The following is a 26,620-nucleotide window of genomic DNA, read 5'->3' on the forward strand; positions in this document are numbered from 1 at the left end:
GACATTTGTTGAAACTGTCACTGTCTCATTAAGGTACGAGAAACATAATCTGTGAAAACCAATCAAGCTTCTCCACCTCCTCCCACTGCTAACTCGAGACAAGCAATCAGAGCCAGGAGGCGGGTCTTAGTACTGTCAATCACTTTGTGTGGCACCTCTTCCCTTTATTCTTTGCTTTGCTGCAGCTAGCAGAGACTGTTGCGAATGCTAAAGCTAGTTAGCATGTTTTCCTGTAATGGTAAGTTGTTTCTTCACTATCTGCACATTTAGCAGATAGGATGATTGAAAGCACTAAGACCCTCCTCCTGGATCTGATTGGTTGTTTTCTGTTGGGACGGTGCATGTCTTCAGATGGAAATAGTAGAATCTGTCGCAAAACATACTGTCATGACATAGTGACAGTTTTAACCATTGGTTGTTTGTGATATGGGTGATGTGGGCAACTGCCCAGGCCGGCATCTTGTAGGGGGGCGGCATGGGCCTTCAAATACCCACTCACTTACACCTGGAGGATGTGAATGTTGATAGTGCAGTCCCTCCCACACACTCTCCCAATCAACAACTTCACGGAGGGGGCAGAGGGCCCCGGAAAAGTGGTTCGGAACAGGGCATCTGGTCAGAGTGGATGTACTACCAGCTGCCAGCAGGATAATGACTCTAAACATACAGACATAGCTTCACTAGAAAGGTTTAGATCCAACTACATTAATGTACTTTATATGAATCCTACTGAAATTCTATGACAAGACTTTTAAAGGGCTCTCCATCCAAGCCAACTGAGATTATATGGTTTTGCAAAGTAAAGGTTAGGAATTATTTCAGTCTTTATACCTGCAGACATAGTAGTGACACACACCACATTACAGCAAAACATGGTTCTATAAGATATTAACTTATGCTCCAGAACTTATGACCTTCTCTGACTCTGTAGTAGCAGACTGGTGCTTCCTAGCATTTTTCTGGTTATCCCAACAAAATCAATACATTATTTACATCCATGCTGGTATCTGTACATCTTTTCTGTTCACAGTTTTTTATTATCACTTATTGTAAATGTAATGCTCAAATAGACATGTGAATTTTGTACATTTTTAAATTAACAGATTTAGTTGCACATTTCTCAGGACTGGAGTATGTTGTTTTAGATCTATATTGTAACCTTTAACTGAAGTTTTTGACATTTGTCCAAAGAGTGCTGTACTCTATAGTAATATTAACAGAAATAAAAAACTATTCTCTGATGATAGAAATGTGAATTACATGTCATACCGTTAAAGAACTTGATGATGTCAGTGAAGTCCATGTTGTTGTCTATGATGATCTCACGGTACAGCGTAACCAGCGCCAGGGCCAGGAAGAGGACGAAGTGGCGAGACGAGATCCTGGGAGCCACCCAGATCACCTCCCATACTGCAAAAACATCCTCATACAGAAGCTCTACACACACACATATACACGCCCACACACACACGCACGCATACATTAAGGTTGGACAATTTGGCAAAGTCAACCCTTCACCATTGTTTTTCTTGTTTTTCGCGGGGTTTTTTTGCCTGGTTGACTCTCTTAACTACAGTAACAACTTAATAACTTCAATGAAGCCAAAAGACGCAGCCCAAAGAAAAATACATTAAATTCCCAGTGGTCCAGAAGAGTTCAGAAGGTAATGTATGTATATTTTTTCCCAAAATGTACATACATTACCTTTCAAATCAATCATTCGAATTTCTCTCTTAGACTGCAAACCAACTTTTATAGTCTTACTTTTATATTTTTATAGTCACAGTTCATTTGCATTTACTATTGAGAGAGATTTACATACAAGGAGCTTTGTGTCCATCTTGGACTGTCCACTGAAATACAAAAAGTAAAGGTGCTTCCACTCAATACTGAGCAAAGAGTCTCAATACTTATGACAATGTGATATTTCACTTTTTCTTCTTTTACTAAATTTACAAAAATTTCTACATTTCTGTTTTTTCTGTCAAAATGGGATGCTGAGTGTACATTCATTAGAAACAATATGAACTTTTTTGATTTTAGCAAATGGCTGCAATGAAACAAAGAGTGAAACATTTAAAGGGGTCAGAATACTTTCTGTATAAACTGTATGTCTACATTTCCCTCCTAATGATGGATACAGCAAATGTTTATCTGCACTGGATGAAAGTACAACCCTTTTTTCATACTGTCAGTTATAAAATACAAAGAGTCATAAAACATATTCAGCTTTTGATTAATTAATTCACTACACCTGATGTAAATGAAATAAATAAAAAAACAATGTGAGGGTTTATTTTAAGGGACTCTTAAAACATACCACTCCCTCGTGTGGCCTTTGATCCCAGTCTTCATACAGTCTGTGTAATCATCTGGTTTCAGCTGTTCGGGAGAAGAGTCCACCTCAGTGAGCTAAAGCATGCAGTGAGGTGGAGCCTTTACCTCGTTTGAAGTCCAGCAGGAACCATCGGTAGCAGAAGTAGAAGTGTGTGTAGTCTCCATTCTGCTGCATCAGCTCAAACAGCTCAGAGTCCAGGATCTGACAGCAGGAGGAACAGCAGAGTTTACACAATGGATCTCATGGGAACACCAAGGTTACCCTGAAAGAGTAACTTGATTACTTGATTTTTAAAGTAATCAAACTAATAAAGCTGTTTGACTGCAAGTGACTTTATTAGTTACATTCAAAAGCTACGGGCAACAGCCTCCACCGTCTCAACATAAAAATAAATTTGAAGCTAGATAGTTTAATAGGTTCGAAGATTATCATCTCCTAAGGGCAAGAACTAAAAGATTATATTCATGTTGCGAGATTAATCGTTTGTAAACACAGCGAATACGTGTGCAACTTGACTGCAGAAAGAACCGGACCAGCCCTTATTCGCTTACTGGTTGCCATGGTCACCCGCATTTATCTTCAGAATCAGAATTCCTTTTAATGTCATTGTACATTAAAAGCACAATGAAATTTAAAAAATAGCAACTCTTGAAGAAACACAGAACAACTGGCATATTAAATTACTTAATTAATGAACTAAATAAACAAATAAATATGTCAGGTTTTAGATGGATTAGGTGTGTTCAAAGCAGCAACAGCTCTTGGGTAGAAACGGTTTTTCAGTCTGTTTGTTCTTGACTTTATTGCCTCAAAGGCCCTCCCTGAGAGCAGGAGTTAGAGCTGCTCTCTTCCCTCTTATTTTTGTATAGATCAAAAACTAAGTATGGATAGAATGGCCAATATTGATACTTTTTATTATGTAAATAACAAATAATACAACTTCTTCTGACCTTTAGGTGTTTTTGTTGGCTCCCTTTGAATTATTTTTATTAAAATCTAAGTCAGAATTTGGTCAAAGTTTTAAAATTCTTTAATAATATGAGACTGTGACTGTACTGTTAGTTTATAAATCACCGAACAGCTTAGCACCGCAATACATTAAAGAACTGCTGTTGTTCTTTCAACCTTCCAAAACTCTCAGGCCTAGTTCAGGTCTGCTCAGCATCCCCAGAACCAGAACCAAACGAGGAAAAGCAGCTTTCAGCTTCTATACACCACAAATCTGGAACAAGCTTCAAGAAAACTGCAAAACAGTTGAAACACTGAATGCCTTTAAATCTAAACTAAAAATCCGCCTGTTTAGATTTACTTTTGAAACAATTAACGCCATTTGAATGTTTCAAATGTTGACTGTGTCTTCTATGACTTTGTATTTTTGTGCTTTTATGATGTAAAGCACTTTGAAATGCCTGGTTGCTGAAATGTGCTGTATAAATACAATTTGATTTGATTTGATAAACAGAAACAATTGAAAAACTAAACAGATTTGTGTGTATTTTTCCCTAAATAAAGTGCAGAAAATTATAATTTGACAACAAATCAAAACAAAACTATTGAGAAACTACAGAACAAAAATGAAATAAAATTTCAAGATGTAATATGTAACCATTGCATCGATTTCACCAGGATAGTGTTGATCCAATACTGGTACTGAACTGCTATCAATATTATACAAATTTTGGATCAATCCACCCACGTCTACAGAAAACAACTTGTTTTTCTGTCTCCTACCTATTTTTCCAATTTTAAGAACAGCACTTTGTCACCAGCACAGGGGGAACAACAAACCTTAATATTGTCATCTTTAGCTGACATAAACTCAATTAAGGCTTTTATTTCCAGTTAGAAAACACAATTCCCTTCACCCTCCATTGTTTATGTTTGTGTCACTGCCTGGTATTAAACATGAGACCTAACTTCCCAAGACTCAGGAAGGAAAGCTTTCTAAAACAACAAAAATAGTACAGTGACTTGAATAAGTGACTTTACTCTGGTGACTGGATTGGAAGTAGCAACATGATAGATTACTGGTTACTAAAAGAAAGGTTGGACACTAACTAACAAGGTGCTGACACCAGAAGCTGAGTTTCAACTACAAATGTGCGACTTTGTGATATTCCGCTAATGTAGAAAAAACACAATTTCACAATTGCGGCATTTTCATTAAATAAGAAATGCAATCAAAATCACATGTAAATACTGTAAGTTTGTTCTCGCAATAAGTCATTAAAAAAATGCCACATCATCATCCTTCTACCACTTTCTGTTGTTGTATTTGCCTTTTCTGTCAGTAGTAACATCTGGTTATTGATCACGACTTGTGTGAAAAGGTGCATTGCAGTTTTGTGAAATGCATCAATTCTCATATGGCCTTTTTGACTGTACCACCTCATCCTAGCACTAAATATTTTATAGAAAAATATGAGTTTCTCAAAATAGACGTGGGGGGACATATGATGCAAAATCCACTTTTTTAGCCCTTAAATACATTTTTGTGTATTTTGAGTGTCTTGGAGTAAAAAAATGTGAAAATATGAATGAAGGCTTTGTTTACTTCATTCATACAGTGGTAGCATTAATATTTTAATAGGTATCTGACATGCCTGGACGTTATAGTAAAATTATTCTGCATATTTTGGGTAGTTGGTATGGATGGTGAGGGTGTAAATACAGTAATAACACCATTGCAATGTGACTCTTCAGGCTCAATGTCTTCATTCTCCTGCTGTGGGTCAGATTATGGCTCCAACATGTAAGGTTGGATGAACAAGTCTTCTGTTGTTGACATTTTAATAAACTTAGGAATAAGAAGTTTCTCTGTTGGTAGATAATTGTATCGCTACTACAAAATGGTGGCACAGGGTGGAGTGAAATGCTCTGTGCCCTGGAGGGGGGCGGGCTGTGAAATGTTTAATTCACATAAAAATAAGAAAAACACAGCAAAACGAGTTGTTCTAAAATGCCTCAGAACAGGGGTAAAGGAGGGTTCTGTAGACCTACAATAACCAGGAAGCATTGCAATTCTACTTTATATAGACCATACCTGAATGATTTACATGTGAAAAGAAATCATTTAAAAGTATGACATGTCCACTTTAGGCACATTTATTTTCAGAATTCCAAATCGGTCTAGTATTACACATGAGACAATTCTCCCCAAGACGCAAATAACAAAGTAAAATGACAAAAATAATAAGTAACAGTGATTTGGATAAGTAACTTTAATCTGATTACTGGACTGGAAGTGACATTGCGTTCAATTACTTGCTACTGAAAAAAGGTGTTGGATACTAACAAGTTACTGTCATCACTGGTGAATACACACACACAATCACAGTTCTCTTTACCTGGATCAGCGACCTCATGTTGGCAAAGTGTGTGTCCATGGCTCCACCATTAGGGAAGTTCTGACTCATCCTCTTCATCAGCTGAGTGAAGCAGCTGTATGCCAGGCTCTCTGAAACACACACAGGACAACATGCTACTGCAGCCTGCGCAGGTGCAAAACACACCATCAGTCCAGATGTATGAATTCAAATAAAAGATGAAATGAAAAACATGTCATCATCAGTAACAGCTGAGTCACATCATGTCAGTCTGATCTGTTCACACTGACAGCAACCATGGAGAATCTACAGAGAGCGTCTTCTCACCGTCGTCCAGGATGACCATGAGCGGCGCCAGGAGGTCACACATGCCCTGAACGTAGCCCATTTCTAGATGCTCCCACACGTAGCTGCAGGCAAACACACACACACACGCCCACACGCACACACACCCACACACACATACAGGAGCTCATTACGTCACAAAATGCCACTGCCCTTTGAGCTATCACTACAGAAGAAAACAGCGACACTGCATTTATAATATTCCATGACAAATATGTATTATTAAAAGCTTGTATGTACATGGAATTAAAGAAGAGTAGTTCATCTTTTTAAATCATGTATATGGTTTAATCGTGTCAGTGACACTTTAAATAGAGTAGATCATGTGTTCATATGTAATTTGTGTATAGCACTGCAACAACATTTTATTTTATATTTAATATTACATTTTCATGCAACTTTGTAAATCCCAAAACATCTGATAATATATTTTCATCTCCAAAATATTCCCACAAAACCAACTACAAGGTGGAACTTTTTGTTTCATGTTCAGATGTCCAGATCTTTTAGGGATATGACTCATGGAAGCATCATGCTGAATAGAGCTGCACAAGTTGCCAATTGCCATTGCAGTCTGTGGAATATATCTATTAACCACAAAGAATTGATTGGATGCAATATCTGTTAAGTGTTGGACATTGATAATACTTGGTCATATATGGACTTGCTGCCCTTTATGCCTACAAGTGGCTGTAAATGTGGAAAAAGAAAGTGCTACAGCATATTGACTCAGCTGGGATGAAATCAAATACATCTATCGGTTCAATCCCAAATGAAATACTCTGAAGTTTGTGGTTGAAGTTCAAGAGGCTTGAATAGTTTTGAGGCTTGAATAGTTTTGAAACCAACCAATGCTTTCAAATACAGGTACATTTTTTTAAAAATGCAGGTTTTAGCAAATTTTCAGTTTTCATTAAATGTGTGAATTGCATTTCAACAGAATGACACTAAGAGTACCAGTAATATATTTGGATGTATTTTCTTGTCATTAGGCTGGAAACAATGTATTTCTGTTTTTTTTTTTGTTTGTTTGTTTTTGTCACTTTCAACAGATATCAACATCTTATAGAGAAAAATGTTTCCATCCTTTGTTTTTCCAAATGTATTCTATTTTTCTTTATTTTAAAACCTAAAATAGAAATAAATTTTGGTTCTTTAAAAATGACAAGCAACCTTTAACCTATAATCAGCTCTAAATAATCTTTATTTGGATTAAAGGCAAAAATTGTTCTTTGGATTGCAAAGATTGCAATCCAAACTCCAAGAAAATCAGAAAATGGCAACTAATTGCCTCTTAGATGTGAAAGTAGTTTATTTCATGCAAATATCTCAAGAATATTTGCTGGATTTTGTGCTTTCAGCTGGAATTTATTTTCCATTGAATGAAAATGCATGTCGTTAGAAGCACAGAAACCATTTTATTCTGCCTGAAGGACTCCAGCACCGCAAGGTCACAGCTGTTTCTACCTGCACATGATGTTGCGTAGTTTCTCCAGGTTGGCTGTGGTGAAGTAATAATAGTTGCGGTCACAGCGCTGCACATCTTTGTCTATCCTGTGAAGGTTGAGGGCGACCATGTCCAGAAGCTCGATCTGAAAGGAGAAACAATACAGTCAACATCACTGGGAGTCATGCTTGTGCTCCACTGAGACGTGTCTGCTGGCCAGAATCAGCCGATTGGTGCTGATCTGAGACCGGCAAGTGGGGAAGCTGAAGATCTCAACTTTTTCTGACCAGTAAATGTACCATATCTAAGCAACATCAAATTCTAGTGTTCAGTGTGGGTGGTGGGTAGACAGTATAGCGACTCCTTGCTCACACAAGGTGAACCAATGTTGTTGCTATGAATGACTGCTGTGGACAGGAAGGCTAGAAAGCATTTTGAATGCTGTATTTAGGTTCTGATACTCTAGTTGTGAAAAAGTAATCGTGACTGGCTAGAATCAGTCAGAACTTTACAGAAAACAGAGATTGGAAATCAACCATAAAATCCTGATTGGTGTACAGCGGCATGTAAGGGCCATTGTACATAGAAAAAAAGGTAGTAAATTTCTGCCAAAATACTCAGAAATATTTAGATGAATCTAATAAATTTTCTCAGGCATTTCTGAGTTTGAAAAGTTTAAAATTTCCCAGAAAATTTCAAAAGCTTGAAAATTTTTTTTCCTAGAAAATTTCCTAGAGTTTTTAGGCAGAAATGTACTCCTTTTTTTCTGTTTGCAATATACAATACATTGTATTGGTGTATCTGAAGACTAGCAGAATAATTTGAAAGCAAAATTGGGATAAACATATTAAATATACAAATTCTAGTTCAGTTTTTTTTTTTTGCACAGTCAGATTAAACAAACAGAAAAGGCTACAAGGCCTACACACTGTGTAAGAGGAGAGCGAAGCTGAGATGGCCTCGGTGGCAGCTCCACTTGTCATCAGTTTGTCCAGCTGACTGCAGAGCCTGTCCTCAGTAAAAGAGTCCTGACGCCCCCCTACTGGAGTCCTGCCTTCCTCCCTACCCCCACCTTCCTCCTCAGTGCTCTGACCATCGTCTATGCTGGACAGGATCTGAGAGTGAGCAGAAGTCACAGAGTAGTTCCTGGAGGAAGGGAGACCTGAGTCGGGGGAGTCAAACTCTACCAGAGGACGCTCCTCTGGGGGCACAGCAGCAGGCGGGGCCAGGGTGGTCATGACAGGAGTGCTGTCCTCGCCACTAGGGGTCTCCTGACTCCCTGCATCTGGCTCATCCATAGACATGAAGACCTGAGAATGGAGGAGAGGTCAGAGAGCGTTGCTGGGTTAAATGTTACTGTATCGTTTTTGGTGCTTGAATTCAGAACTATTGTTAATCTGTGAAACCCCGAGTGATTTCTTGGAAAAGCCACAAATTTCTTATATTTTTGAATATACACAGGATATTCAAAATACTGTGTATATTTTGCTGTGTATAATGGTGGAGAAACAACTCACAGTAACAGGAAAGCTGTAACTGTGCTAAATAGTCTTAGTATTCATGACAGGTTCTTTTTCTGAACCAGCTGTTGCATGGCACAGAGAAAAAAGGGAGATGTGAGCACCCTTGTGATTGACACTGTCAATCACAAGGGTGATTGACAGTGTAAGACCCTCCTGTCTTTGATTGGTTGTTTCTGTCTGAGCTGTGTATTTGTGCAAAGGACCACAGGGAGGAAGCAGAGGAGCTTGATTTTCTTTTTCATTGACTTTCTGTCTCTTATTTTACTGTCACCACATAGTGAAAAACTTTTTTTAATATAAAGGTTTACGTTATCTAGTTAAACCAAAAATACAAATTTTAAATGATTTCATTAATTAAAAAAGAAAATTGATCCGGGCTAAATAAAAAATTAATTATTGTTACGTTACAATCATGAATTAATGAATATTAACTGCAATTTGTGGTCAACTAGACTTTGAACTTAAATGTGTGGAGTCTGTGAAAAATAAACTTATAGTAGTAAGTTGTGTTAACTTTTTTATTAATTTTGTCAAACCTCTAGCGGCATGTTTGTGTATGATGTGTTTCTGCATGAGTGAGATGGAAGTGTGTTACATTTATCTGACTCTTGGCTGTTATCAAGACAAATGTTCATTTTAATGCAACTGACAGTTTGCAAAGATTGAGGATAATGTCCTGATCACAGTAAATGTTTATCAGCAGAATTCATTGTGATGTTTAATAAAACTCATTATGAGATCAGAAAGTTTGTTCATGCCATTTGAAACAAGAATTTAAACTATTCTACAGTAAAATTACTAGTTATTTTAACTTGATATTGTGACTAAAAATAATAGAGAAATGTGTGCTCTTTAACTTGGTGAGGGAAGTTTTTTCTTACATATTGTGAAATAATTATTTGGTTTAAATTGCAGCATAAAGTTAAAACTCACAATACAATATTAATGAACTTAAAAACAGTGTTTAGACAACTTGACTCTTGTTGTTAAATCAACTTCATGAACTTTAATTTCTGTGTTAAAACCAAAACAATTTTCTTGAAGAAGTTGCATTTGCAAAGCAGCAGGTGGACTAACCATTCTTGCTTTTGATAGTCCTGTTTATTTATGACCTTTAAGTTATTTAACGTGCTTGGGTGCGTGAGTAGTAGTTAGTAAGCATGTGAAGCTTGTAGCCAGCAGGTGTCACTGCTGCACTGGTGTATTACATCCACCAGCCTTGCAGTATTCAGTAGATCTTCATCTACAAAACCACTTAAGAACGTTTTTACCAGCATTTCCTTGAGAAGTAGCTGTTATTATGAGCTCAGCAGATGTGCAGTTCCAGCAGGTGTTTGCTAATTGCTGCTGGCTAGTCTGAAGGAGCTGAGTGTTGCAGTTGTGGGAGAGAGCTGCTTTGTGAGGTGGAAGCTTGGAAACAGCTCTGAGGAGGAGATGCGTCTCAAAGGTGGGGCTAAGTCCACCCAGGCGTTGTGCACAATGTTTGCTAATGGAGATTAAAGGATTTCTCAAACATGCATGAAATAATCAAAGCAACACTCCAGGTATGTTTTTCGTGAGGGAATTACATTATAACATGATGTGAAGCTCAAAAAAGTCAATTTTACATAATACTCCTGTCCATATGAGGTTCATTCACACACGGGGTGCCAATAAAATGATTTGTAGCCCAGATCCAAACCGATTCCATTTAATAAAAGCGGAGCTAAGCTGTCCCAGTAAGTGCTTTTCAGATGCAGCTGCCTGTTCACCTCATTACTGAGTGTGGAGTCTCTGTGAGCGAGCCTCAGGACGTGGCTGTCTATGCTACTGCCCGATGACAGCTTGGCAAAGATGGCCGACTGCATCTCCTTCTCCCTCTGCTTGACGATGACCTCACAGGCTTTCCACTCCCGCATTACCTGCTGGTAGCGCTCGCTGATCTTCACATCAATCTCCATGAGGAAATAAAAAAACGGAGAACTTAGAAGCCGACTTGTAAACTAAAGCTGGGAGCTAGGAGTGTGTGTCAGTGTTGCCGTACCTGGCTCATGTCCTTTTTGCTCATCCCGAACTTGTAGTGTCCCAGCAGGAAGGGCCACACCTCCTTCCTGATCTCGTGCTGGACTCCTCCATAGTAAACCAGTCTGAGCAGCTCAAGCTCCTTGTAGTTCTGTAGATACACATAGGAAGGATAACAGACCTGAACGAGAGAAGAAATTCAAATTCAATTCAAATTAAAAAATACTTCATTAATCCCAAGGGGAAATTAAGTGGTCTTGTAACTCATGAATTTAGATTCTTCAAAGAGTTATTGAAGATGGTGATGTTGGCAGGAAAGATCTTCTGCACTGAACCTGAAGAAGCCTTTGATAGAAGATACTCTGCCTTCTCAAGACAGTCTCTTGAAGAGGGTGGTCAGGATTGTCCATAATTTTCTTGATTTTATGAAGAATCCTTCTTTGCATTGTCATCTCCAGAGGTTCCACAATTATCTCCAGAGCAGAACCAGCCATCTTTATCAGGCTGTTGAGAGCCTTTTTATGTCCCTGGCTCTCAGCAGAAGAGATGACGCTCTCGACAACAGACTTATAGAAGATCTGCAGCATCTTGCTGCAAACATTGAAGGAGCTTAGCTTCCTCCAGCAGTACAGTCTGCTCTGTCCCTTCTTATAGAAGCTTCACTGTTGCGTCTCCAGTCCAGTCTGTTGTCCAGATGAACACGGAGGTATTTATTTTCCTCAACCACCTCCACTTCTTCTCCCATGATGGAAAAAAGGTTTGATCCAATCCTGTTTTCCTGAAATCAACAATCATCTTAAGACAACAGGAAGAAAACGCCTACATGAAAGACGCAGCGGATCAATAATTGAGGGCGAGGAAGAGCGATGGGGACCCGCACAGAAAAAGACTCAGATGAGTGCTAAAGATAAAGGATGCAGATATGAATTGAATAATGATTACTTTGTTGAAGCTGATGAAAGATTACAGTTGCTGCCTTAATAGCTGTGATGGTATCACACTGCACTCTGTAATGAGACTTCAGTTCACTGAATCTCATTACATTTTCATTAAAGTGGAGGAGAGAGTGGATAAGGTGGAGAACATCCCACGCTTACGATTAACATGACTACATCAGCTCAGAGTGGCAAGGTTAGGATGGAAGAAGAAACATGTTGAACTGAGCAGTGAGAGAAGCTCATTTAGAAAGCTGGAGCAGGTTCAATGGTTATGTAACATAACTAACAGCATAGGTCTGATTCCAAAGCAGGAAAAAGGGAAAAATAACAGGATATGAATAAGAGTTTTCACAGCACCCACTGTTTAAATCACAAATATTATTCCTCAAGTTCAGCTTTGAGTTGCTGATGAGTTTTATCTTTATGCATTTTAAGTTTCTCCACACACACAAATCAAGCCCTCATTAGAGGGCAGCCTTTCCTCCCACAGAACTCTGGCTGCTCTATGCAGAAGCCTCAACCGACACTGAGGATCAGTTACAACATCATTCGTAATGTCAACTAAAAAAATCATTATGTTTCTGTCCTACATTCCTGTGCCAGTTGCTGTCAGATTTCACCTCTTCATTAGTTAGGCTTAAATAGTTTCTATTTCCCAAAGGCAAAGACAAAGTTATTCAGTTCAAATCATATTGCTCTAATAGTTAGTCACATTATAAATCAAAGTTTTGTTAAAGAGTTTGTGCCACAAAAATGGAAAATTGCTCAAATAATCACATTGTCAAAAAGTAACAAATTACCGTTATATGTATCTAACTACCTATTTAGTCTACTGTCTATCTATTCTAAGTGTTGGAAAAAATTTGTACTTCATCACTTTGTCTGTTCAGACGTGTTCATTTTTGAACAGATCTGTTCAAGCCTGTTCATACTTGAAGATTAAGACATATTTTGCTCAAAATAACCTTAACCCTTAATTCAAGTGCTATGGATTTGAAACACCCTCACTCGTGTGTGTCAGAAAGTACTTGACAAAAAAGGCACAAAAGGTTTTTTATTCTGGGGACAGAGGTGTGAACTGTGGGGTACCACTACTGTACACCATTTGTACTAATGATTTTCCTTTCATGCTGAATGCAGCAAAAGTGGCAATGTCTCCTCATAACTACAACACTGAGTGCACAATTAATAGGCAAGTTTCAGTTTTAATCATATCATCATTTTCATAGATATATTCTGTCTCCAAGCTGTATAAACTTTAATGCTTATTGAGAATAAACATATCAGCTGATGTCTATTTGTTTAATGAGATAGGGTGGGGCCTAAGGAGATCAACATTTATACCAAGGTATATAGGAATCATTAGGCAGCTTCTTTTCCTCAGGCAAAATGGGCCAAAAAATAGATTCAAGTGACTCTGAAAAGTGGGCTGCACAGTGCCGCAGTTGGTAGCACTGTTACCTTGCAGCAAGAAGGTCCTGGGTTTGACACCCGGCCTGGGGTCTTTCTGCATGGAGTTTGCATGTTCTCCCTGTGCATGCGTGGGTTCTCTGGCTACCTCCCACAGTCCAAAAACATGACTGTTAGGTTAATTGGTCTCTCTAAATTCTCCTTAGGTGTGAGTGTGTGTGCATGGTTGTTTGTCCTGTTTGTCTTGCCTGGAATGTTCGCTGGTGATAGGCACCAGCACCCCTCAAGACCCCTCTAAGGATAAGGGTGTACAGAAAATGGATGGATGGATGGATGAATGGACTCTGAAAAGTCCAAAACTGTAAAACGTTCTTCAGAGGGATGCAGCACTCTTGAAATTAGTCAAATATTGGGATGTGATCATCAAACGTTTTGTGACACCCCATTTCAGCAGGGTCGCAAGAAACATGTTGAAAAAAAAGATGTAAATTAAGGTTAAGGTTAATTTATGATTTGAGAAGAATCAAATGTGAAGCTACCAGGAACCCATTATCTTCCAGTGCTGTCCTATTCCAGAACTGCAACCTACCTGTAGTGCCCAGAATACAAGATGTTCAGAGCTCAGAGACATGGCCAAGGCAAGGAAGGTTGAAACCCGACCACCACTGAACAAGACATATAAGCTGAAACATCAAGACTGGGCCAAGACAGATCTGAAGACAGATTTTTCAAAGGTTTTATGGGTTGATGAGATGAGAGTGACTCTTCACCTACCAGATGGATGAGCCTGTGGCTGGATCAGTAATGGGCACAGACCTTCACTTCACATCAGACGCTAGCAAGGTGGAGGCAGGGTACTGGTACGGGCTGGTATTATTAAAGAGGAGCTAGTTGGACTTTTTAGGGTTGAAGATGGACTCAAGATCAACTCCCAAAGCTTCTGCCAGTTTTTAGAAGACAATTTCTTCAAGCAGTGATACAGGAAAAAGTCTGCATCTTTCAAGAAGTCCATGATTTTCTTGCGGAACAATGCTCCATCGAGCATCAAAGTACTCCACTACGTGGCTAGCCAGTAAAGGCCTTAATGATGAAAGAATAATGCAGTGCCCCCTTCCTCATAAGACCTAAACCCCATTGAGAACTTATGGGCCCTTCTTAAACGGGAGATTTAGATGAAGGAAAACAGTTCACATCTCTGACTAGTGTCTGGTAGGCTGTGGTTGCTGCTGCACAAAATGTTGATCGTCAACAGATCAAGAAACTGATAGACTCTATGAATATTATTGAACTGTTATTGAAAAGAAGGGTGGCTATATTGGTTACTGATTTATTTTTTAAATGTCAGAAATGTTTATTTGTCAATTTTGAGTTTTATATTTATCATTCTCACTATAACGGATGACAATAAACAAGTGAGATGTGAAAATTTTCAGTTGCATAATAATTCTGCACACTAATTGTTTCCCAATAAGCTTGCACATATAGATTTTGTCCTAAGAAAACCAAAATCTGAGAGGTTATTAACATTTTGGATTGACCAAGAATGCTGTAGTTATTCAACAATAAAATGAATCCTCAAAACTACAACTTGTGTTAACAATTGTGCACACAGTGTACAGTATACATGTAATCAACAACAACAGAATAAATAAATCTGAATTGGGAGAGGAGTTGAAATCAGTGGATAATTTCAAATAGGTTAGTTTTGAATGTGGTAAAAACTAAAAGTATTGCTTTTGGATGAAAATATCAAACCAAAAATTTTCCAATTAGGTGATGTTCCTGTTGAGAAGGTGGTAGTTGTAAAACACTTAGACCTTACCGTAGATGGCACAACATCATGGATTGAACAAATCAGCAGCATCATTACTGAGATGGGTAGAAGGTTAGCAATTATTAAACAACATACAGGACTACTGTCATTATAAGCTGTAAGGAAAATGACCGAAGTCTTACACAACTGTGTGTCCAAACTTTTGGTCTGTACTCAGTTCAGACCAAAAGTTTGGACACAACTGTGTGTCCAAACTTTTGGTCTGTACTGTAGATTTGCTGACAGATAATCAGGAGTGCAGCTGCTTAAGTCAGCTAATCAACCACCGCTAGTGTTCAGGGGATCACTTGCTAATGATCGCAAAATGGAAATTAAAAAACATAAATCTGCAACAGACAGAATGTTCTGTTTGATGTTTTTACGTACTTTTTTGTGTGGGAAATATGTTTGTCATTTTTTAGCGTTAATTCCTGATGCACTTGAATTAATCTTTGCTCTGCACTCTGGGGCTGTTGTTTATTGGTTGTCTGTCAGTTTAACGTCTGCGTGTGACGTTAAGCTAACTCAGAAAGAGAGGAAAATAATACAATCACCGTTTTCCTACATTTTTCCCAGGACAAATTGCATCATTTGTTCGTAAAATGTGACAATATCCAGAGAAATCATCAAATAGGATGAAATATTTCATAAAGCATAAAGAGCCAAAGTTTGTTAAATTTTAAACCATGGCTCAGACAGCGACAATTAAGTAAAATGAAATTACTGGCCAATATAAAAAGAAATTTGTTTTGGTCTCTCTTGAATCATTTTATAGAATCCAATAATATCGATGGTCAATCTACTCACCAAATGCCCCAAACAGACCCAAAAAAGATTTTGGTTTGTATTATTTTCTATAATAAAGACACATCATCTGCTATGTGTAACTCAGTAGGGTACAAATTTATGCCAGCCAATTGAAGGATAGCTGTTGAAACAGAATCATATAATTGAAAAATACAAAGTTTGCACTGACAAGGATTCATTTGGTTTACACAGAAGTTACTTATTCTGCTTTTGAAATGTTTAATAACATTTTGATTGTTACAGAATCTCATGTTGTTGATGTTTTTAGCACTTGATAAAATCAGAAAATAAAAGGCAACTATGTGATAATTCTTCACAAAAAATATTACTGAATTGTGAAACTGTTTTCAACTGTTGGCAAGCATTCAGCAAATATACAGACTTATTCCATAAATTTGAATATGACTGAAAAGTTCCTTTGCTAGCAATTCCATCACCAAATGAATTGCTGATTAATTTGGTGATTATATAGATTAATTACATTACTTTTGTTTTAACATATTTATATTTTGTAGTATGTGTAATACCTGCTAAAAGGTTATTTTCAAAAGTCTATTAATCTAACAAGGCCCTGATCAGGACGTATATCCTAATTTATTGACTAAGACTGCATGGGATTGACATTTAAGTTTTTGCATTACTCTTAGCACTAAAAAAGAAAAGGCCTTCCAGTGACTATGAGGGCGCATCAGACCCCCCCTCTCCCGCTCCTCCTCATCCCCACCAACTTGCAACACAAAGTTGCTTTTTTCATTGTAAAAAGATTGAACAAGACTGAACTTCACTGGAATTTAACCTGTTAGTACGGATTAACAGGTTAATCTTGTTAACCTGTTAATCCGTGCATTTTAGTTCTTTAGTAAGAAGATTTTAGCTCTACTAAGAACTAAAATGAAATAAATTTAACTGAGTATTAAATGGATTTAACTTTTTGACTTTAAATAACTTTTATTGCAAATTGGTGCTATTAGTAAAACTTAACTAATACATAATTTATACTAATATTTAATTTATTAAATATATGAATACATTAAATATTTAATTTATTTAATTAAATATTTAATAAATTATTTAATTTAGTTGTATTAAACAAACAAAACTGAGCTCAGGTGTGTTTGTTTAAATGCACCAAACGCAGGTTCAGCTAAGCTGGATACAACATTTGTTGTGCTCCATTTGTCTTGCAACAGAATTTGGAAAGTGTGCTGTTGAAAATTCAGATAAAACTGTTTTAGAAATATTATCAAAAAACTGCCAGTCTAGCTCCCAAGTATGAGGAGACACAGATGTTAAAGAAAAATAAGAGTTTCATTTAGAGTACAGATCTTATCCATCCATCCACGCTTACCCCTGGTGAGGGGTGCTGGTGCCAGGCAGGGTGACCCTAGACAGGTCGCCAAAAATGTCCTTGCGTATTTCTCTAAGGGTGTCTCTTTATTACCATGAATATGAGCTGTAAAACTCATCTCATTCTCACTGACCCAACATCAACATTGCAGTGGAGTCAGCATTTTAAATTCACCATCATGTGAATGTGAGAGGTGCAGAGATGTTGGAATGCAGTGACTGGGACAGATTTGCATTCCTGCAGTGATGCTGTAGTTTCTACAGTGCTTTGCAGGCTATTTGCACATACCTTGCAGTCTTTCTGGTACTTGCTCCACACCTCTTTGCTGAGACCTCCAGATGCCTCACAAGGTCTGTCTGGGGGTACGATGTTGTGGGTGACCATAGCTGACAGGTGTGTCCGCACCGTGGACAGGTGTCGACAGTATGCAAGCCCTGATGGACAAGTGAGACACATGCACAAGTGCACTAGCTGAGATCAGGAGGCAGAAATTTCAGGAAAAGTACATGTTAAATTTGGTCCAAAATCATGGATGGAAAGAAAAGTCTAAAAATGAAAATGTGAAAAACAAAAAAATAAAAAAGATGCTTTATCAATTGAAGATGCACCAAGAACTCAGTTGCCGATTGGAATCAGATTATATTCAGGTCACCTGGAAACTCCAAAATACATCTTTCTCCTGATAACTGAACTCACCGCTGAATAGCTACACTGTTAAACGTGGTTTAACTTGAAAATGAAAGTCCACCTGCTACCTTGAAAATGCGGTGTAAGTCAACAAGAAAACTGTATTGGTTTTAACTCAGAAATGCACCTCAAGGCCACCGTAGCATGTAGTTTAAACTTTTTTTTTATGTTCATTAATCTTGAATTGTGAGTTTTAACTTAATGTTGCAATTTAAACCCAATAATTATTTCTCAATGCAAGAAAAAAACTGCCCTCACCTAGTTAAAGAGCACATATTTCTCTATTACTAAGTTAAAATGACTACGTATTTACTTTACAATATTTTAAATTCTTGTTTCAAATTGCATGAGCAAAATTTTTTATCTGAATTTTATTAAACATCTGCTCAAAAACATTTAGTGTAAACATTACATTATCCGCAAACATTAAAATACACATTTGCCTTGATAACACACAAGAGTCAGATGAATGTAACACACTTTCATCTCACTCATGGAGCAACACAGGATAAAAAAACATGTCGTGAAGCACAAATGGAAATAGTTCCCACTCCTGTCTTTTTCTTCTTTTCAGTTTTTTTTAAGTGCTTAACCTTAAAACTCCAGTTTATTCAACTCTTGGAGGTTTGACAAAATTAATAAAAAGTTAACACAAATTACTGCGGTAAGTTTATCTTTCACAAACTCACACATTTAAGTTCAAAGTCTAAAATTTGCTAAATTTATTTGACTTAAAGAGAAGAAGATAGTAGACACAAATTTGCGGCTCAAATGTTTTACAGTGTACCAATTTCAATATGACAGGTTAAAAAATAAGTTGACTAGTACTAGGGCTGTCACGATAAAATTTACTGGACGATAAATTGTCCCATAAGTTATTGCAATAATATTGTGGTGTTGAGACAGTTTCAGGTAATAATAATGCAAGAACACATTCTCAAAAGTCAATAAACTTTAAATTCTAATGAACATTTAACACCTAGCCTAGCTAGTTAGCATAATGGATAAACAGTTTTTCTGTAATAGTGAGTTGTTTTTCCACAATTAGCACATTTAGCAGTGCATACACAGGGTTGACTGACGGCACTGAGACACTCTGCTCTGATTGGTTGCTTCTGACTGAGCGGTGCATTTTTGCAGACTGCAATAGTAGCTCTTGGAGGAGGTGGAGGATCTTCGTCTCATAAACTGTCACAACATAGTGACTGTTTTGATAAATATAGAACATGTTTTCATAAAAGTTACATACTGCAACTTTGAAGACAAATCAGACTTGATTAAAATTGGTGTAGCAAGACAGATATAACAACTAATGTGTCTGGGGAAAAAAAAGGTAAAAAGTAAACCTTTTAAGTTAAGACATATAGAGGTCATATTATGACATCAAACTTTAGAGGACCCTCTCTCATGTTCATTCTGGAAGAGTTTAAACATTCAGCTTATTCAAGTACAAACTTCATTATTACTTTGACAAGTTGCACCTGCACAACTACAAGTTTTATTTAATTGGCTTTTAAAATCAACTGTGCAGCAGCCTGGAAGTCAGCTACACAGAAGTCTCAACACAGAGTCGGTGAGAGATTATGCCAACGCAAACCAACTGAGTGTTGTGTCAAGCCAGTTACAGAGATTGAATTGCTTTTTGCACAAGGCAATAGCCTATTGTGTTTTATGTAGACAACTGTATTACACGAAGAGCAAAGGACTGAATTAAATTCATTTGTTACGTAAGAAGGAAAATGAAAAAGGAAACAGATATCTGTTTTCACAGCAAATGAAAACAAAATGCTGGATGTGAAATTAGAATAAAGCTGTTTTACAAAATCCACTCAGAGAAAAAGCAGTCATAAAGAATGAGTGAGCAAAGCAAATGAGAGAAGAAGATGGTGAACTTACATCCATAGAAGGCTCTGGAGACAATCTGCCGCTTCATGTTCTGACAGAGCATCTTCAGTGGAATACTGGTGCACAGAAATCAGATCATTGTCACCACCTTTACTCCTCTCACTTTGTTCAAAAAGTTACAAAGATCCTCTCATCAGATGTGACTCTGCCAAAAGTTGGAAACCTCACTGGGTTTTAGATTTTGTATGCATGTGCCCTTGGAAGTAGCTGGACCAGCTGAGTTCAATGATTTGGAGGGAGATGAAATACATTTGGCTTCATGGTGCATTGTTTAAAGTCCTGACATGCTGCAAGCAACACAGAAAGAAAGGTTGGAGGTGGAGTGGCCATTTATCATATAGTTTATCATTTATGGTGAAAAATTTCTTATGACAAGAATTCTGATTTATTGTTGTCTCAATAAATTTAAGCTATTGATGGTATGTATAAAAAAAACAAAACCGACAGTATGATTGGAAATATTATTTTTACTAGTTTCCCTGCTGTTTGTTCCACAAGAACATCAATAAATATAAGTAAATTTGAAAATATGATTAAATGCAGCTGTGTGCAGTTCAGTGATAAAAACACGTTGTTGTTTTTTAAAAGCAAACAGCAACCTGTTTCAAATAGAAATAATTTTCAAGAACAACATTTGTGTTTGTGGCTTTATGACTGCTGTGCAATACAGTTACCTAAAAAATAAATAATGGTTATTTTATCATAATTGTATTGTTATTACAATAGTTCCAAAAGATATGGTGATAAAATTGGAATTCCTAAAAGTTTTGATTTGGGTGCATACGTGTGAATGTCCGACGGCTGATGCAGGCAGGTGCAACCAGCTGTGTAGTCAAATGATGAGTTGCTACCAGCTGCTGAGCAGGACTGGCACAGGAACTCTTGAGCAGTTACATCAGTCTGTTGCCAAGACGATGGACTCCCTCCAAAACCTTGCATCTCCATCATCTCTCCGTGGTCTACAAGGGGAGAAGACAGACAGACATCTCAGCGCTGGCTTGTGTTTCCTGCATCCACTTCACTCTGGCTCTGGATTCATGCCTTCTTTATTATGACCTAGGTCCCTCAGCTCAACCCCAAATACATCCGTCAATGTATTTTGGATAATTATGATAGGAAGAGATGAGAAGATGGATTAAAGTGGTGTAGAGAGGAAACTAAAAGTGAAAAGATGGAAAGCAGGAATGATGCTGTGGGAGAAACAGGTGGGGGCGTGGATGCTCAGATTCCATGCAGCTCATTCAGAGAGGGGGTGAGAGTGTTGGTGGTGGTGGGGTGGGGGACCATAGAGCTCTAGGAGAGCGGGAGAGGGAGTGAGGGAGCAAACAGTGGGGACGAGTCTCACAATTAGAACATGCAGGATGCACTAAGCCAGAGAAAAGACAAGACACACCAGAGGAAGTCTGCTCAGGAGCAAATGGCACTAACAGGCACACAAAGAGGAAGGCAAAACTGGAGAAAAAAAAAAAAATCAGGAAAACTTCAACATCAATTTAATGCTCTTCACCTTAATTCTTCAGGTTGGAGCTGATGACCTGTCATAAATATGAAGATGTGCTTTGGTTGTTCAATAACTCCCTCCTCCCCACCAAAAATAAACAAGTAAATAAAGAAAGAAAAGTAAACATAAAAAAATATTTGAGAGAGACCAACATCTGGCCTCTCTCCTCTACTTTAGAGCTAGACGTGATCTATGGCTGGCTCAGTACTGCAACCCCGCTCACACAACCATTCCACGTCTGTACTACTGCGGAACCCCACAGGACCGGACTAGAGGGGATGGATGAGGTGGAGGCAGGGGCAGGAAGGAGGGGTGCCAGGGGGCAGAGGGATCAGTGAAGAATTACAGTGAACAGCATCGCAGCAGACAACAGCACAAACAAAGGAGAGACAAGCAAGGAGGTCAGCAGACTCCAGAGACAAAAACAGAAGAGGCTAAGGGAGGGGGGCACTGTCATCACAAGTCTACACAATACACACTCCCCTTTATGCCATTGAAGTAATTACTCTAATAAAACAATTAACAAAATGATTTGGGTGCACATTTCCCATGCAAGAAATGCCAAGCACGAAGCCGCTGAGAAAAGAAACAACTTAATGAAGGAAGAGGAATTACTCAAAAAAAAAAATAGCACTACTTGGCAATATCAGTACAATCCCAACAGTGGTGAGTGTGCAAAGAACTTTCTCATTATCTAACAAAATTGTGAAAGGAGTATCTAGCAATAAGTAACTTGTCCAAAACACTAGGAACAGGAGAACTCAGCATGTCTGAACAGATGGAAGCATGGTGGATATATGTGCAGCCCCAATGTGTGGTGGTCTCTCTTCTAACAAAGCCTGTTTGAAGTGTTTCACAAATCTACATAAGTCCAGCCTGCCATCTGGGTGGCATTGTTTAAGGACAGTAATAAACAGAGAGGAAGTGCTGCTCTGATGCTGTTATGCTTTTAACAGCTTGCCTCAAAACAAATATAATAAAACAAAAAGAGGTAATCTGTTGTTGACTGAAGACAGATTACCCTGATACTCCAACCTGTTCTGTTGGAGTATCAGGGACAGTGGATCTCAGGTGTAATTGTTTTGGGCTCCTTTAACATGTGCAGTCTGAATCTCAATTATATTGATACTCAATTCTCATATTATCTAGGTTTCCATTAAAAATAAAATTGCACAAAATTGAGACTATGAAAGTAAACATGGAAACATGTCAATTTCTAAAAAAACAAACCAAGAAAACCCTGATGTTTTTTGACAAAAAGTTGTTGCGCTGGGATGAGGTGGTCTTTAAGCTGTATTGAAATAGATGTATTTCACAGAACCCTAATTCTAAAGAAAGCTGTGAAACAGACCAAATTACAGAGAACATGGAGTGAATCTTGTCTTGGAAACAAACAGGAACAGAAGGTTTCCCTCGCTGTGCCGACAGCTGTTAGGAAAAGAAACACATCTCATGATTCTCTAGTTTGCACAACAACAAACTTCAGCTGTCAAACAGATGACTTCATGTTTCACATTAGAGGACTAGACAGTGAATTTAATTTGATGACAAGTTAATAAGGACCTATTGCTGCAAAACAAGCTCAGATCAACATCTGTCCATCACCGTGCTTGACACCTGAGAGGTCTTTGTGCTGATGAGTTTGCAGACTCCATGGTGTGACAATAAACAGATGACATAAATGTTGTCTTGCTGCAAGACAGCTCTGAAGGTCAGGGTGTTTGGACATGGTGTCGCACTTTCTCCCTTTGCATGAGTCAATTCTTTCTAGGTACTCTGACTTCATTCCACTGTCCATTGTCATGTTAACTGCTCCTAATTGCTCCTAGGTGTGTGGGTGTGTGCAGGGGTGTGTGAGGGCGTGTGCGTGGGTGTGGGTGTGCGTGTGTGTGTGTGTGTGTGTGTGTGCGTGGGTGGGTGTGTGGTGTGTGGTTGTGTTTGCATGTGTGTGTGTTTGTCTCCCTGGTTGTTTCCAAAGTGATGAACTGGTTACCTGTTCAGGGTTACCCCCTTCTCTCCCATTATTAACTCTATACTCTATAACACCCAACACCCCAGGATAGGTGTGGGTGTTATACACACCTCTGATAAAATGTAAAAAATATTTTTTGTCATTTAGTAAAATTAGTCCATGATAAATAATTTCATACCTTTTCACGCCTCTATGTTTTTTTTATCTGCTTATTACATTACTGATAATGTAATAACTTATTACATGCTGATACTACAAGTGCATTAAATGAATATCAACAATTCACCTGATGTTCTGTACCTTTGATGCCCTTTTCTGGGTCAAGAAGTGGTGTTCGAGGCTCCTATAGCAGTTGATGGGTGAGAGGCACGAATATAGTGCCACTGTTTTTGAATCTGATTTCAGTGTTCATCTATTCACCGCTCATACAGTCTTTTAATGTTTGCACATCAATTACCTATGGATACTAATGTGTAACATCACTATGCATGACTGTGTTTATTCTGTTACAATATAGCCAAATTTCCAGTGAATCAGCATAGACTTCCTAGATTTGTTGGAGAAGAGCAAAACCTTTCTGAAACTTTGAATAGCTGTTTGATATTTTAAAACATGTCACATCTGATAATCTCATTATCTCTTTTGATACAGTCTCAATCCTTTATAAAACGAAGCTAAGCACAGCCTCATCTGACCAAACCCTAACAACAAGTGTGTAAGCTCCAGTACATTCAGTGAAGAAATCTGACATTCAGGCTCAACTCTACAATAGCTTTCAGTTCATTTAGTTTCTGTTGGAGTTTTTTAGGCCTGAGCCTCACACTGGTCAAATTCAAATTAAATGTCTTCAGCAATAATCATGCATTTCATTTATTTTGGAAGTTGCCCACAACTTTGTTTTTGTTTTATTTACAAGTGAGAAAACCCAGTGGGATCTGCCAGTGGTGCATAGCTACTATTAGCAACACAGGCTAAAAACAATCTACACTTAGGACATTTAAACATTGCACAATTCTGTGTGCATGCATGCATTAATAAGATACAACCCATTCAAATGAATGAGTCATTACTGTGGGAAAGTCAAACTTTTATATTAGCAGCAGACAAAGTTAGTGGGAAATGTCTCACTTTCTTCAAGGGAACCTTTATGTTTTTATTAAATGCATGCATTACTTGCATCTAAAGACATAAACAAAGATTATTTAACTTCAGATCAAGGTTAGAGACATATTCCACAGATAGAATAAGTATTGAACACATCAACATTGCTCCTAAGTTAAACAAATTTCTAATGGGCCTGCTGACACAGCATTTAAGCAAGATGTCAGCACCAAGTAAACGACACATACAAATAAATCATAGCAAATTAGTCACTAAATCAAGTCATGGATTAAAAAAAACTGAAAAGACCTTGTCATAAGTATTGAACACATGAAGAAAAGTATCTTCAAAAAGGGATTAATCTTAAAATCCCATTACTTCCAGTTAAGCTGTCTTCTAATCCACATCTACCTATTATACGGTCATGTTATTTGCAACACTCTTTGGTGTGGTGGTTGTTACAGAAAATTTGCTTTTTTCTGTTTCAGTTACTTGTTTGCAAAATCAAATGTACAGAAATGACAAAAGTTGTAAGAAGATATTTAACAGAACTAACCTGATTATATTAGAACTGAAACGATTGGTTGGATAAATTGTGATGAATCAATTATTGGAATAATTGTCAACTAATTTAGTAATTGGTTAATTATTAAATGGACCACACAAACTCTAAAACAAGGCCGTTTGCTGAAATAACAACACACTAAGAGCAGTAATTAAGCCAAAACGTTAAAAAAAGTGTATACATTTTGCATTTAAGATTAAAAACTTTATTTGTCTGTAAATGTGTTCTAACCAGAACTCATCCAATGGTAGTTTAAGCTGATTCAAATTCTGTAAAAATAAATTTCCTATTGAGCATCTTTTGCTATCAAATTATTACTTGTTTAATCCAAAAAATACCACCAGATCAGTCCTACTCTGTACTGATGTTAAGTCTCACAGAAAAGACTGAGCTTTTCATGTGTTGATGTTTTTTAGTTGTAGATGCATTGTTTGCTACAAATAATCAAGTGTTTGAGGAAAGTTGTTATTGGACTTTAGCTAATAAAAGATTTGTTTTCTCATTTAAAAATCTCTTAATGTATTTATAATATTGTATTTAAAAAGAATGTGCCAATGTGTTTATCTAATTAATCAATAGAGCAATTGATTAATAAACTAATCCTTAGTTGTAGTCCTACACGATACTAACAACCAGCTAATCATGGAGGTTCCTAAAATCTAATGATAAATTAAGTTTAAAATGTTGACTTATACAGAAACTCCCTAAATCATTAACATACTCTCTGTAAGAAAATCTTAATTCAATTAATTAAAAGTTCTACAAGAGAAAATAGAATCAGCTAAATTTGGTAGCAGCAGGTCAGATAGAGTTTCGGACCACATTTCTACTGTACTTCCCCATGTCCCTGATAGTTTGGTCAGATCTAGCCTTCTCCTCACTGCTGGGCTCAGCTTCAGGCAGCACACAGACAGGCAGGCAAAGCTGTGGGGGGTGGGAAGCTAGGTAGGGGAAGGAGGGAGGGCGGAAGAGGACACTGAGAGGTGGGCGGAGGAAGAGGGAGGTGGGGAGGGAGGAGTCTGAAGCTGGAGTGAGGTCTAAGGGGTGGGGATGGGGCAGCAGGTTTGGTGGTGTGTTAAGGTGATAAAAACCTTTCAGGACATTAGGGTCTGTGAGGTTCCGCGAGCAGATCATTGAGATCATAGCATGGAGTCTATCTTCCTCTTCCTCATCGTCATCCAGCGACGGTGCGCGGCTGCCCGTGGTGTGGTGGTAGTTTATAGTGACTGCTTGCACCAGCGAAACAACAGAGAATGGAATTAGAAAAGGGTTGCCCTACAAGCCGTGGGAAGAAACGACCTGACTTTACAGTAGCAAGCCATACACCTCAAACAGAGATAAGTGTTAGCAGCAGAAAGAACAGCTTTACTTCATGAACACGTCTGCCCTGGTAATGTTTTACAGATAAGATGGTGTGAAGTGGTTACTCACTAGCATCGTATCGGTATCCTGGGTAGACGATGCGAAAGACGTAGTCAGCAGCTGTCTGCTCCTCGCCGTTCCTGTCCTGCTCCATGAGGCGTGCTGTGCTGCTCCTCTTCCGCAACTTAGGGAACACTTTTCCCTTCAAGACACAAGTAGATTTCAATATCA

General features: G+C 38.0%; 1 protein-coding gene across 9 annotated transcripts in view; it reads right to left on the reverse strand.

Annotated features, from left to right (window-relative positions):
* sgsm2 (small G protein signaling modulator 2) overlaps nt 1–26,620 on the reverse strand; it is a 106,805-nt gene that overhangs the window by 3,514 nt on the left and 76,671 nt on the right. For 4 of the 9 annotated variants that reach the window (XM_032545896.1, XM_032545897.1, XM_032545892.1 and 1 more), the window contains exons 11-23: nt 26,459–26,591; nt 26,119–26,256; nt 20,673–20,847; nt 19,880–19,944; nt 17,585–17,730; nt 11,003–11,131; nt 10,731–10,913; nt 8,386–8,766; nt 7,477–7,601; nt 5,992–6,074; nt 5,686–5,795; nt 2,443–2,539; nt 1,270–1,437 (exon numbers count right to left, since the gene is read on the reverse strand). In XM_032545896.1, coding sequence (XP_032401787.1) covers nt 1,270–1,437; nt 2,443–2,539; nt 5,686–5,795; nt 5,992–6,074; nt 7,477–7,601; nt 8,386–8,766; nt 10,731–10,913; nt 11,003–11,131; nt 17,585–17,730; nt 19,880–19,944; nt 20,673–20,847; nt 26,119–26,256; nt 26,459–26,591 — 1,933 coding nt within the window. The remainder of the gene's footprint in view (nt 1–1,269; nt 1,438–2,442; nt 2,540–5,685; nt 5,796–5,991; nt 6,075–7,476; nt 7,602–8,385; nt 8,767–10,730; nt 10,914–11,002; nt 11,132–17,584; nt 17,731–19,879; nt 19,945–20,672; nt 20,848–26,118; nt 26,257–26,458; nt 26,592–26,620) is intronic. The other 5 variants (XM_032545893.1, XM_032545899.1, XM_032545898.1 and 2 more) reach the window with 3 other exon arrangements.

This window comes from Xiphophorus hellerii, chromosome 18 (genome assembly GCF_003331165.1).
Source record: "Xiphophorus hellerii strain 12219 chromosome 18, Xiphophorus_hellerii-4.1, whole genome shotgun sequence".
NCBI classification, from domain to species: Eukaryota; Metazoa; Chordata; class Actinopteri; order Cyprinodontiformes; family Poeciliidae; genus Xiphophorus; species Xiphophorus hellerii.